The 14,089-nt window shown below is 40.8% G+C and overlaps 1 protein-coding gene across 7 annotated transcripts in view; it reads right to left on the reverse strand.

The window, feature by feature from the left end:
- COL11A1 (collagen type XI alpha 1 chain) overlaps positions 1-14,089 on the reverse strand; it is a 625,054-nt gene that overhangs the window by 339,852 nt on the left and 271,113 nt on the right. For all 7 annotated transcript variants that reach the window (XM_044085726.1, XM_044085723.1, XM_044085729.1 and 4 more), the window contains one exon: positions 10,054-10,137. In XM_044085726.1, coding sequence (XP_043941661.1) covers positions 10,054-10,137 — 84 coding nt within the window. The remainder of the gene's footprint in view (positions 1-10,053; positions 10,138-14,089) is intronic.

Here is a 14,089-nt window from a genome sequence, read left to right on the forward strand (position 1 = left end):
GCGCGTGTGTGTGTGTGTGTGTGTGTGTGTGTGTAATATGAGTATGTGTATACATAAGAATGTATAGTCGCAAATAAACTATCTGACTACTCATTTTGCTTTATATACATGACCTATTATTATTTTCACTATTGTCTGCCTTAGTGATGTCTTTAAATTGAAAGCATGCATGTTTTATAGGTGAATTTGATCATACAGCAGAGCAGTAAACTTTGCCATTGTCAGGCACCTGCAGTATTTCCTTCAGTTATCCACTGCTATATTTCATTAGTATTACAAAGTTTACTTATTAATAACACCACAGCTCAATAGCAATATACCACAGTGTTGCATTACAGAAATAAACTGACTCAATTTGAAATGGTATACATGTTACTGGATATGTCTACTTACTGCTGATTTTATTGCCATTAGATGCATTGACTATAAATACTTAGTTTACCTGACTTTTGAAGTTTATGTCTATTTGCTTGATGTTCATATATTTATTATACCCTTTATATGCCTTTCGGCTTATGTACTATATATTTTTTTATTTCTTCTTACACATTTGCTTCTAAGCAAGCATAGGAGTATATGCATATAGCTTATTATATTATGTTACTGAAATGGAAACTCTTTCTAGATCATTTTAAATTGTTAATTCATGCCAACTTACTGCAATTATCTGCTCACATCTCATAAAACAATAAAGAAAAGTTGTGTAAAATCTTGCAACTATAGATGTCCTTCTCTTCCATGTTGCAGTATTCAGCATATGGGTTTACTTCTTTTGCTTTGCAAATGAACAAGCAGTATACAAAAGTTTTCAGTCCCTGTATGGTGTGTGGGACATCTGTTGTGGCTCAAGGAACGTGGGCCATAGAAGTGACGTCTGCACGCTCCGGCCCTCAGAACTGTAAGTCCCAGTCAGACCAGTCGTAGTAAGGGCAATGCCAGTCCTGTGCCACCCAGAAAGGGAAATGCAGCCTAACAGGAGGGGAAGAAGGGTGTGAAGGAACACTGCAACATGGAAGAGAAGGACATCTATGGTGATGGTAAGATTTTTACACAACGTTTCTATGTCCTTCTATTCCCATGTTGCAGTATTCAACATATGGCTGAGTGCCAAAGCTCACGCTGAAGGAAGGAGTGGTGGTCTAGAGGTGGTTTCCAGGAGTCTGTGAAGGATAGCCCTGGCAAAACCCACCCTGACCTTGGAAATGTGATCTAACTTATAATGTTTGGTGAAGGTGTGCACTGATGACCAAGTGGCTGCTTCAAGAATGGTAGATGTATCCAGACCTTTGAAGAAGGCTCCTGAGGAAGCCATATCCCTGGTGGAGTGTGCTTTGGCAGTGCCTTGCAGGGATTTCCCATGGTATTTGTAGCAGAAGGTGATGGCTTTGGAAATCCAGGTAGAGATAGTTTGTTTGGTTACTACCTTGCCCAGGGCTCTGAGATGGAAGGAGACAAAGAGTTGATCAGCCTATCTGATGGGCTTGGTTTCATGCAGGTAAAACCTGAGTTGTCTGTGAACATCCAGGGAGAAGAACCCCTTTGAGAAACAGCTTAGCTAGTAGTCTGAACGCTAGAGGGGGTTCCAGGGGAAGGCATGCTGAAATAGCTGACAACCGGGCTTTAATGGAAGAATAGGCCAAGCCTGTCTGCAGTAACTCACACAGGTAAGACAGAACTAGAGTGGTCTCGCTTGCATGTGGGACCAACTGACTTTTGTGACGCCATATATTAAATCTCTTCCACTTTGAAAGGTATGATTTTCTTTACTTGGTTTCCTGGCCTCCTGCAGGACAGTGAGCACATCCTCACTGTAAAGATGTCTGAAAGGGATCAGGATCCTATCAGCCACAGGATGAGGTGTAGTGACTGCCACTGTGAGTGTATCTGGGATCCCTTGTGCTATGTGCGAAGGTCCACTCTGAAGGGTAACTTGAGGTGTTAGCCCTTGCGTAGTTGTAAGAGTAGGGTGAAATGAATGCTGTCTTGTCCAGTAGGGGGAGTCACTGACAAGATTTTTGGTCTGTCCTGCTGGATTTTCAGCAGGATCTTGTGGATGAGTGGAAAGGGGGGGGGTGCACTGTTGCCAGTGTCTAAGGATGTGGTGTCCTGGTGCAAAATCCAGGACATTGCTTGTTGATGGAGAAGGCAAAGAGGTCTATGTGAGGTTTACTCCACCAGTGGATCAGATCCAGGAAGACATCCCTGTGAAACATCCAGTTGTGGTTGTTTGTGATGGTTCTGCTGAGATGGTCTGCCTGGGAGTTCTGTAGAAAGGGAATGTAGACTGCCTGCACAGTCACCCCCTGTCAGGTGGCCAATTCTCATACTAGGAGAGCTAGTCTACAAACTAAGTAGGACTTGGTCCCTCCCTGTTTGTTGAGGTACCACAGGACTGTGTTGTTGTCTATGAAAATCTTTAGTGGGCCTTTCTGAAGATATGGTTAGAAGGCTTAAAGGGACAAGAGCATTGTCCTCATCTTTCGAACATTGATGTGTTCTTAATTTTGTGGCTCTGTCCACAGATCTTGCACTGTATGATGGCCCATAGTTGCTCCCCAGCCCACGTCTGAGGCATCTGTGTGGATGATCTGTGTGGGTAGGGTGGTTGAAGGGGAAGACCTGGATTGAGGGTCACTTGTTTCAACCACCACTGCATTTCTAGTTTGAGGCATGGTAGGAGGGTAACCCTGTACTCCAATGGGTGGGAGTGTTGTGTCCAGACTGACCGAAGGCACCATTGCAGCTTTCTCATATGAAGTCTTGCTAATAGTAACATGGGGATAATGGCTGCCATGTAGCCCAGGAGCCTGAGGTACTACCTTGCTGTCAATTCTGTTGACTAAAGGACCAGAAGTAGGGGTTCTGTCAAGTTTTCCACCTTTTGTGGGGGAAGGTAGGCTTTCATTACATCTGACTGAATTCTACACCCCAAGAGGACAATGTCTTGAGTAGGTTCCAGGTGGGATTTTGGGTAATTTATATGGAATCCGAGAGAACGTAGGAGAGACACAACCAGGTGTATATGTTGCAGAAGGGGCCCCTTGTTGTCTGCCTATATCAGCAGGTCATCCAGATAAGGGAATACCTGGATCTCTTTGTCCTTCAGAAGGCAATCACTGGAGCCACACATTTGGTGAAAACCCTGGGTGCAGTGGAAAGCCCAAAGGGCAAGGCAGAGAATTGAAAATGAGAAGGGCCTACCAAGAACCTCAGGTATTTCCTGAAGATGGGCTTTATGTGGATGTGAAGATAGGCATCTTTATATCTAAGGTGGCCATAGACCCCTGAGGGATAAGAAGAGGAAAAAGGGTTGGTAGGGTCAATATCGTGAAGGTTGAAACCTTTAAGAATATGTTGAGATACGAGAGGTCTAGAATTGATCTCCAAGGACCATCATTTCTTGGAACCTTGGAGTACCTTCTTAAGGCAGCTGCTGATGCTGCTGACATTGCTGAGGCTTCAGCAACATCATAGCTGCACTTTATTGAGTGCCTGGTGACCTGGGAGATGAGAGCTAGAAGGGAAGACAGTTTGGCATTGGCAGCACAATCTGGTGTATCAGCCAACTCTTTGGAGGCTTTCTCCAGGAGTGATGAGGCATATTTAGCCATGTGGGTCTGGTAGTTAGTAGCCCTGAAGGACAGAGTGGCAGAGGTGTGGATTTTCTTACCCAGACGCTCCATGGTTTTGCTGTCTTTGTCAGCAGGCAGGATAGTGGTGGCAGGTAAAAGTTTAGATGCCTTATCTGTGGAAATGGAGATGGTGGCAGGGTCTGCTGGTGGACACCTAAGGAGGTACTTAGCAGTCTCAGGGACTTTATAAAGTCTATCAGGCCTGTGTGGGGCAGGTGGTTGTGAGTCAGGATTTAAAGATGCTGAGGAGAAGGCATCCAAGAAGGCAGGGAGAATTGTGTGAACAGCACTTGGGCTTAGGCCATCCATCTGAATTAGGTCATAATGTCTTTTTTGGACCTCAGTCATTTCAGAGGACTCCCACTTAAAATGCTCTTTCATTTTGGAGATGGTTTTCCCAAAAGTCATATCCTCAACTCTGGAGTCAGGGTCAACAGATTCTTCCTCTGGGGAAATATACCCCAAGGGAGAAGAAAGCTGGAAGTGTAGGAAACTGAATCTTCAGATAAAGGGTCAGAGAGATCTTCCTCTTCCCTCATGGTTGGGTCTGTGGTATGAGGTCTTGGACTCAGAATGGGATGAGGAATGTTAGTAGTCCCTGCAGAGGTAGGACGTAAGGCCATGAATGCATTAAACAACTTTGGCTGAAAGCCTTCTAGTCAGGCATGCTTTCAGTGGGACTAGAAATATGCTTCCTCATCTCCTTCTTTTTTCGAGACCTGGCGGGCATCTGAAGGGAGGAAGGCTGGAGTCTGGAGTCTGTAAGAAACTGGAGGCATCCAACGGACCTACCAAAAGTGCTGGTCCCCCCCCCTGGTGTCGGAAACCAATGCCGATAAAGCCTCTATGGACATGCCCTTCATGTGGGATTGTACAGTTTTCATGTAGGTCCCACTATATCCGAGGCAAATGAGCCTGATTCCTCTACCAGACTGACATCGGCCACAGGCTGAGGGTCGGACACTAGAGGAACAGCTGAAGTGGTAGGCTGTATAGTCTTGGCTTTCTTTTTTGGCATTTCTGTAGGTACGTTGTAGGAAGTCTCCATCCCTAAAACTATTTGTTTTAACCATTGATTTTCTAAATACAAGTCAAGGGCATGCAGATGGCTGCGCAATGTCTTGGGCACAAATGCCTGACAAATGCAGCAGGCCTTGTAATCGTGTGATCATGGGAGTCATTGTGAGGTATCTGATAGCCGCATTACACTTGCCCTTTCTGGATGACATGAACAAGCATTTAATGAAAGAAAAGGACTGAAAGATTCCCCAAAAGGGCACTTATATGATTTCTTGAATCCGACAACTGGGAAGGCAGGAACACCTGGCATTCAATTAGCGGCTGAGAAGTTCTGAGTGGTGTTGCATGCAGACAACACTTTTATGGCCCATGTTTCCTGAGCCACGTCAATGTCCCATGCACCATACAGGGACTGAAAACTTTTGTATACTGGCTGGACATTTGCAAAGCAAGAGGAGTAAACTCATATGTTGAATACTGCAACATGGGAATAAAAGGACATCCTTTTCTGGAATACTTATATTATCAAATATTTCACATGCTTTTAAACAGTTTCATCAAAATAGTAACATTTAATTATTACATTTTTTTAAGAATTATAAGAGTTAGAATGTTTCCACATAGAGTTTGGTATTTCAAATTACTTCGTTTAACATTTTTTGTGCATGTTTTCTATAGAAGAGTTCATAATGACTGTGCCAGTTTATTTCTTTACCTAATTATTTATAGTTTCTTAACCCAGATGGTGTGCTGATACAAGACCCTTTTCAAACACTACATAGGACATAAGGCTATGCAATGCATAAAGAAGCACATAGGTTCATAGGTAGGTACTAGGCTATTGGCCCTAGGGCCTAGATAAGCATAGCCAAACAGTACCCTGGCATTTGCCACCCAAGAAAATTATTTTCCTGTGCCCCTGTAAAGCAGAGCCACAGAAGTGATCCCCGGGATGAATTTCCTATCTCCCATCCAATCATCAAGATTCTTCTTGAAGAGTGCTAATGAGGAGCTTTGTTTGATAGAGACAGGTAGTTTGTTCCAGAGTATGGGAAGTCTCTGAGACAGGAATCTATCCCTCCAGCATGTTCTGTTTATTGTGGTGACAAGGTTTAGGTCCCAAGAACGTGTAGCTCAGAGGGACTGGGATTTCATTATGTGGAGCATGTCCAACAGCTCTGGGTTTGACATAGCTTTGTAAATTAGGCAGAGATCACCTCTGAGTAGGTGATATGCGACAGAGTAAAGCTGGAGTTTTTTGAGATGGTCTGCGTAGGGCATCTGTTTGAGGCCGGTAATCCTCTTTGTGAGGTATTTCTGTGGCCTTTCCAATTGTTGTAGATGTCTTGTGAGGTACATAGCAAAAGGGGCGTTGTACTCTATAATGGGTTTAATGAGTGATGAGTAGAGGGGAACAATGATCTCTTGTTTCCTGGATGAGAAACCTTTTGTGATGAGGTGTGCCACGTAGAAGGATTTTCTGACTACTGTGGCGATGTGATTATCAAAGGAGAGACTACTGTCCCCCCTGTCCCAAGGTCTCTTTTCACACCTTCGGTGTTAAGTAGACTACCGCCTATGTGGTAGTTCATGGGTACAGAGTTTTTACCAAAAGGGATGACAATGCACTTTTCGGTAATGAGCTTCAGGCCATGGCTTTGACACCAGGCATCTGTCTCAGTGAGGCCCTTTTGTAGGATGTCCACATCGTTAAGAGATTTGATTATGGCTCCTAGTTTGCAGTCATCTGCGAACATTGTTAGCCAAAGACCTTCTGTGTTAGCCTGTACTTCAGAGAAGTAGATACCAAACAGGAGAGGACCTAGGACTGAACCCTGTGGTACTTCACTTGTCACTTGCCTGAAGTTGGATTTAGAGTCTGCTACTTTGGTCAGTGAGCCAGTTGGCAACCTATCTTGTGACATAGGGATTTATACCTAGTTTAGTGAGTTTGTTTATAATTCCAGAGTGGGGGATGGTGTCGAAAGCCTTGGCAAGATCTACATAGGCTTTGTGTACCACCTTATCCTCATCTACAGCTTTGGTGACCACTTCAAAGAAGTCTATCAGGTTTAGGAGACATGATCTGCCTTTTACAAACCCAAACTGGGTAGGGTCCAGAGTTTGGAGATTACCAATGTCATTGTTGATAAGTTCCATGATGATACACTCCATAGCCTTGCAGACCAGGCTTGTCAAACTAATGGTGTGGTAGTTCCCAGGGTCCATGGTGGCTCTCCCTTTGTGGAGTGGGATAACTGTTGCTGTGCGCCATTCAGTGGGCACAAAGCCTGAGGTGAGGCTATGGTTGAACATGGTACTTAGGTGGGGTGCCAGTTCGTTCTGTAGTTCATGTAGAACGCGGCCTGGGATGTTGTCAGGTCCCGTGGATGCTGTGTTCTTGGCTTTGGAGAGTGTGCTTTTTACCTGTGCAGCTGTTATTACAGGTACTTTGCATTCTTCTGGTACAGAGATGGGCCCCCTAGGGGGTGAGAGAGGGGTAAAGTTAGCACTGAACCTGTCTGCCGGGATGATGGCAATATCAGTTGGTTCTGTATATTTAGTGCCATTGTGCTGTATCTCTGAGAAGATCTGAGTGTTGCCATTGAGATTCTTGACATAGCTATAGAATGGTTTGTGGTTGTCTTTAGAATCAGTGGCGATTTTATTTTCGTAACTAGCTTTAGAGGATTTTATGAGGGATCTCAGCTTCTTACTGAGGCTGACCATGGAGTTTCTCCAATCATGGGATTTTACCCTTTTTTGCAACAGTTTCTTTCTTCTGATGTAGAGTTTGTTTACAGCAGGGGACCACCAGATTGGCTTCCTTTTTTTGGAGGATAGCATCTTGGCTATGTTAGGGATTGCATGATCCATGCACTTGTGTAAGTGCTTATAAAGTGCAATTGTATAGGATTCAGCAGTCGTATCTCTATTGTCCATCAGCATGGGTGTCGTGAAGTTTGCCACTTCTGTCTTAAGAGGCATGAAGTTGGCTTTGGAGAAACTTTTCATTGTGGTTTCCCTAATGGAGGGTGGGACTGGGATGTGGATGTCTAGGGTGATTTGCTTGTGGTCGGAACTGACCAACGAGGAATTGACCTCCGGTGTGGAACACCAGTTGCCCATGTTGATAATGACCAGGTCTAGGATATTGCTGCCCCTGGTGAGGGTGTGGATAAGTTGATCCAAGGCATTGGAATTTATGAATTCCAGAAAAAGTTTTCCCAGTTAATGGTGGGGTAGTTGAAATCACCCATTATTAGGGTGTTAGGTTGTACCCTAATATTTTCCAGTGTATCAAGAAATGAGGAGTGGGAATCCTGGGGCATGGTGGGGGATCTGTAGCAAGCTACAATTTGCATTGCGGTCTTTCCCAGAGTTAGTTGCACTTGGATAATCTCAAATGCATTATGCTGAGCAACTGGCCTGGAAGTGTGGGTATCCTTAATGAATATGGACATGCCTCCGCCTTTAGTGCTTCGGTCCAAGTTCGGTGGCCGAAAGGTGTGGTATGAATTATAGCCAGGTAATGCAGGGGTTCTCTCTGAAGCCATGAACCAGGTCTCTGTCACTGCACAGATGTCGATGTTCTCCATTTTAAGGAGTTCCTAGAGTGAGTGCATTTCGAGGTTTCAAGTTCTAGCGTTCAGTAGCATTACCCTCAGATTTTGCTTGCTTGTACCTGTTACGGTGGTGAATTTGTCATTTGAATCTTGTCTAAAAAAGTCACTACAGGGGTGGCAAGAGCCTTAGCCAGTATCCAGAATCCCAAGGGTGACAGGTGCAGGCCATCTCTGGCAAAGCATCGTGGTTTGTTCATCATGTCATTTCAGGCAGACAGATACTGGATCCCCTTAGAATGACACCAGAAGCTTAGCCAATTGTTGAAGTCAATCACTTTGTCCTTGTACTGTGGTATCATTCTGGGTGATGGCAGGATGTTACTCAGGGCTAGGGTCTACCTGCCAGGGCTACAAGATCAGAAAGCTCCTCCATGTCTCTTTTCATGTAGTCCAGTGAGGTACGTCTCAGGTCATTCACACCAACATGGACAATGACAGAATCATATTTGTACTTGCTGTGGAGTGACCTGAGTGCATGCGTTATGTGGTGGATCCTGGCACCTGACAGGCAGCTGACAGTGACTTCTTCTTGTTTAGCCTGGTGAGTGGAACATCAGTGTGCCTGACTATAGAGTCACCTATAACTAGAGTGTTAGGTACGTTGTTATGCCTTATGGGCTGTGGTTGAGTGGCACACTGCGTTTGTGGGCTATGTGTCATTTGGGTTGTGTTGGGGGTGGAGGTTGCTTGCATTTCTGCTTTGGAGGTCCCTGTTGCTTGGGTAGATTTTTTTTTGAGAGCCTCCATGAATATAGATGTGTGTTTTGTGTTTCTATGTGTGTGTTTTGGTGGTGTAGGTTTTGAGGGATTATGTGATGAGTGTGGTGTGGTGCAAGTGTTTACCTTCTCTTCTTGACTGTCTGGTCCAGTCTTGTACAAAATGTGTAGACATTCAAATTTGTATCTAACAAAACAATTAACCCAATTAACCTAAAGAACAGTGAATGTATGTATGTGTGTGTATGTATGTGTATATACATATATCTATCTATCTATATATATATATATATATATATATATATATATATATATGTATATGTATATACACATATATATATATATATATTTATATATATATTTATATATATATATATATATATATATATATATATATATATATATATATATATATATGTATATGTATATACATATATATATATATATATATATATATATATATATATATATAGATACGATCTATATTATAAGACTAACGTCTGAAAACATTGAACACCATATGGTCGACACCATATGGTCGATGTTTTCAAACATCAAACTTATAAAAACAGAAAAAAAAATGAAAAAAAAAGTACACTAACGGGTTTAAGCAGCACCCCCCACTTAAATATACCAACTCCGAGACCGCACTACATTGCAGTAAATGGAAATCTCCCCTTACAGAGATTTCTGATTACACGTTCAGTGTTGTGCACTTTCACTATTCTCATGTCGACAATATCAGCTTCGATATTGTCGGCTTTGGAGAATCTAATATAGACCCTAGATAGATAGATATACATACAAACACACACACACACACACACACACACACACACACACACACACACACACACACACACACACACACACACACACACGCTCACATATGTATTAAAAAAAGTGAAAAATACAGTTGGTAACAGTAGAGAACTCAGTTATATTTACAGAATAGTCTGGAAAACTGTCATAATAGAAGTACTGATGTGCTCCAAATTATATCCAACATCTCAGAAATGTGCATGCCATGCTATAATGTTCTGATTGTTACCCCTTACCCTAGCTTGTTGAAGAATTGCTTGAGCTTGTGCCTCCTGAGCAGAGACGACAGGTCCTTTCTCACCATCACTTCCAAACCGGAACTATAAGTAAGAGAAGTAAAAAGCAGAGTGAAATGCTCTGTATTACTTGACTCAACATTTGCAATATATAAGTTTTTCTACAACATCTCTGAACTTAAATTTGTAAATGTAAATTAATGAAACTCTTGTACAATTATTTTACATTGCAGATCAGGAAATAAAAATATTCTAAATGTTTATGTATGTGTAAGAATAATAATAATACATTGAAAATGATTGCAATCACAAACTGATTTTATAATTGTATATATTACTATTTTATATATACATATTTCATTGAATAATTCTTCCTGAATAAATTGTTTTACTTCTTGGTGACACTCAGAAGCACTCAATCCCTAAATACTTCCTTAACTATAAAGTAACTATATATATATATATATATATATATATATATATATATATATATATATATATATATATACTATGTAATACCATATTATAAGCTCTATTTTATAATCACTTGTTCTGCTATAACTTAGATCAAATACCAATGTCTCATCATTGTACCTAATGTTACAGTAAAACACCAGTCACATGATTACAATCTCATAAATCGGGTTGCCATTGTATGTTCAAGGACCATGATCCATGGAGTTGCAAGAATTTAATGTCATCTATATGGAATGCACACTTATTCTGAAACTGCTGAAATGTCTGAGTAGTTCCTCTTCTCCAAGGTATGACTATCTCTGTGCTAGTATATAAAAGCACCATGGGTGTTTAGGATGCAGGCCAGCTTGCCCCCACCAAAAAAAAACAAAAAAAAAAAAAACCTTTAAATGTATAACAGCAACTTTCAGCAGTCACTGTTAGCTTAACATGTACACACATTTTCCCTTTCTATCAGTTGAAGCAGGAAACCTCAAATGACATAACCTAATTCCAAAGCTGTTGGATATCCTGTTTGCTGAAAAGACAAAGAATCGGCAGCTTGGGAACATCGAAAGAAAACAGAAAATGATGCAAGATGGAGCCATAGAGCATATATTGCAATAGTTTAACACACATAGTTGCAGGGGAACGTGCTGAGCTTCTTGTTACTCTAGTGATTAGAGCTGTAGCTCTACAGCCAAAGTATTACTAATTTCATTTTCTGTAGCCTCCTTATTTTTTTTTTGTTTTAATGTCATATAAATACTTGAAGACATTCCATATCATAATCACCATTGTGAATGCAGACTTAGACCCTAATCATCAAGCAAACTAAACTTATACATACTGTTTGTTTTCTTTCTTTATTTCATTTTTTTATTTAGGCATTTATTATTTAGATACTTACCTTTGGTTTGAGAGTGGGCAAATAGTGCTGGGGTTATGCATCAACATTACACTATTATTTATGTATTACTTGTTGTGGGGTTTAATGTTTGTTTGGGTCACTGTCTGCTTACATGCTCACATATCTGTTTATGTTCTGAAGCTCGCAACACTTTGCCTATTTGGCAAAGAGGATATTCATCAGCTTCAGAATGACATTATGTCATTTGAGGTTTCCTTCTTTGTTTGAATGTTAAGTTACCTTACATTTTCATAATTTTAGGACTAGAATTATTAAGACTTAAAATTACAATCGGACACTCACAAATTGAAGAACATTTCTCCCCAACAGCCTTTGTTAATTAAGAAATTTAAAATATTAAGACCAAAGGAAATTCTGGTTCTGGTAACTGTAGCTTAAGTTAAATTATTAGATCAGAACCCTTACTGCTTCACCACTATCTGGTTTGTAGCATACTTTCAGAGCTGTCTCTGAGATAATCTGCTATAAGTTTCTAAAGTATTCAATTGCCCTTACTTCCCTTTATTACACTTTCAATTTGACTATACATTTAAAGTGGGTATGGTTCCTTACTCGCTAAAATCATTTTCTACCCTCACACAGAAGTTACTATTTAGCCAATGACTGACTTCTTTAATGCCATAAACTCCAGCTACTAGCATTAATATTTTCTTGCGAGTCTTAATTCTCCTCATTGGTTAGCACAATCCTACATCACATTCCAACAGTTTACATCATTGCTATGATGTTGCATTGCTTATCAGATAACTACAAATCTTTTCCTGCCGCTAAATGTTCTCATATAATGCCTCCTGCATAGCTTCAGAGTCTCGTGTAAGGAAAGGGTTTTCTTTGGTAACCATTAGAAATGGCAGGACTTGTTAGAGCAAATCCTGAAGCATGGTAACTGAATGGCTGAAAAAACAGATTTATGCATTCTAAGTCTATGATGGCTGTTTGTCAAGGATATTCCCTTTTCCCCAAGAAATGGTGATCTTGGAATAAGTATATAGAATTTTAGTGTATGTTCAGTGCTTGCTCCCCCAAATAAGAGGGGTGGGGTGCAGTAAAGGAAAAGAGTGATGTTCAAGACGCAGTCTTCTCCAGCATTTTTGGTCTTTTTGGGGGTATCAGCACTAGACATTTGGAGTGCCACAATTTTTATAGCGAACCCTTTGCTCACCTGAAAAATGCTCATCTAAAAACAAAAGTTAACAACTCCTGTGTATTGCAGCAGTTCCCACATAAATTACATTTCCCCTTCAATCCATCAATAAGATTTCATAAACACTTGCTTCAGACCCATATCTCTTCAACCCATTTCTGGATGATGCTTAGCTTTCACTATGGTTTCTAACTTTGTCTGTTTATGTCTGTGAAATTTGGTTAACCCTGAATAGTTTAGAAAACTTTAATTACTTAAGTAATTTATGTTACTTTGACAGAATTTTTAATGTATATATGTTAAACTGCATATATTTTCAACTATATCACAGAAATTCTGGTATACTTTGTATAACAATGTATCTTGCTTTCTATAATTTCTTGTACTTGGATATACTGTGTATCTCATTGCGTTTGAACAGACACTGGATGAAAATGGATTATTCAGACCAGGTTTACCTATTTAGCATGGAATAAATAAAATTGTAATCATGCAGCAAATATACATATTGTCCCAAGTTGCTGTCTTTGCATAATACATTATTTTTCTCTGCTAGCAGTTGTGATACTTCCTTGTGTTTGTTAGTCTTTGCTGAACTGCTAAAAGCTAAATACATTACAATTAAACTTAATAGAACCACCATGCACTGGCTGTGTGTTTTCCCAATTAATGAATGAGATCCTTTGCCACACTGACAGAAAGGCATCTCTTCACAGGAAGAATCTGCTTCATTCCACTTAACTCGCAGTTAAAAGCATTATGCTTTGCAAATTAGGCCTAGTGTTATTCCCAGAATAGCAGGCCTGCTCATGCTCATGTGAGCACACACACACACACACACACACACACACACACACACACACACACACACACACACACACACACACACACACACACACACACACAGTTGTGTACTTGAATCCCAAGAAATTAAACTGAGAAATAATAATCTACTCCTACCAAATCATCAGAATGTTGCAGAATGCACATCCCGATTAATGGTAAAATGTATATTTGGGCACCTTGTTTTTCAGGGGGAAGTCAAATTTCCATGCAGCACCTCTGCATACACTCCAGACATATATAATGACTCAGTGACAGCATAACCACAAGGAAGAAAAAGGAACAGAAGTACTCATTTTTCCTGTGTCTGTAATCTTGGAGTTGAAATACATATGTGCAGGATTGAGGATTCAGGTTCTCCACAGTGGGGTGCAGGATAACACTGTATCCCCAGAAAAATGATTTTCAAAGTGGATCCTTGAAGATCATTTCTCTGTGGATGCAATCTTCAGTAGTGTTCACCTCTGTGTGCATTAAGTAGGTTTATATCCCTGTACAACACTTAGCAGATCTCACTCATATGTTGCTAATAACCAAAATAATATGTCTTACATAAAGACTCTCAGCTCTGTACATGAACATCTTGAGTTGCTGTTCTTTATATACTCATACTGAAATATATGTACATTGTAATGGTTCTGGCCTTAAAATGTTCCACATTT

The sequence above is a fragment of the Protopterus annectens genome, chromosome 10.part0, assembly GCF_019279795.1.
Source record: "Protopterus annectens isolate FY-2018-M chromosome 10.part0, PAN1.0, whole genome shotgun sequence".
Classification (NCBI taxonomy): Eukaryota; Metazoa; Chordata; order Ceratodontiformes; family Protopteridae; genus Protopterus; species Protopterus annectens.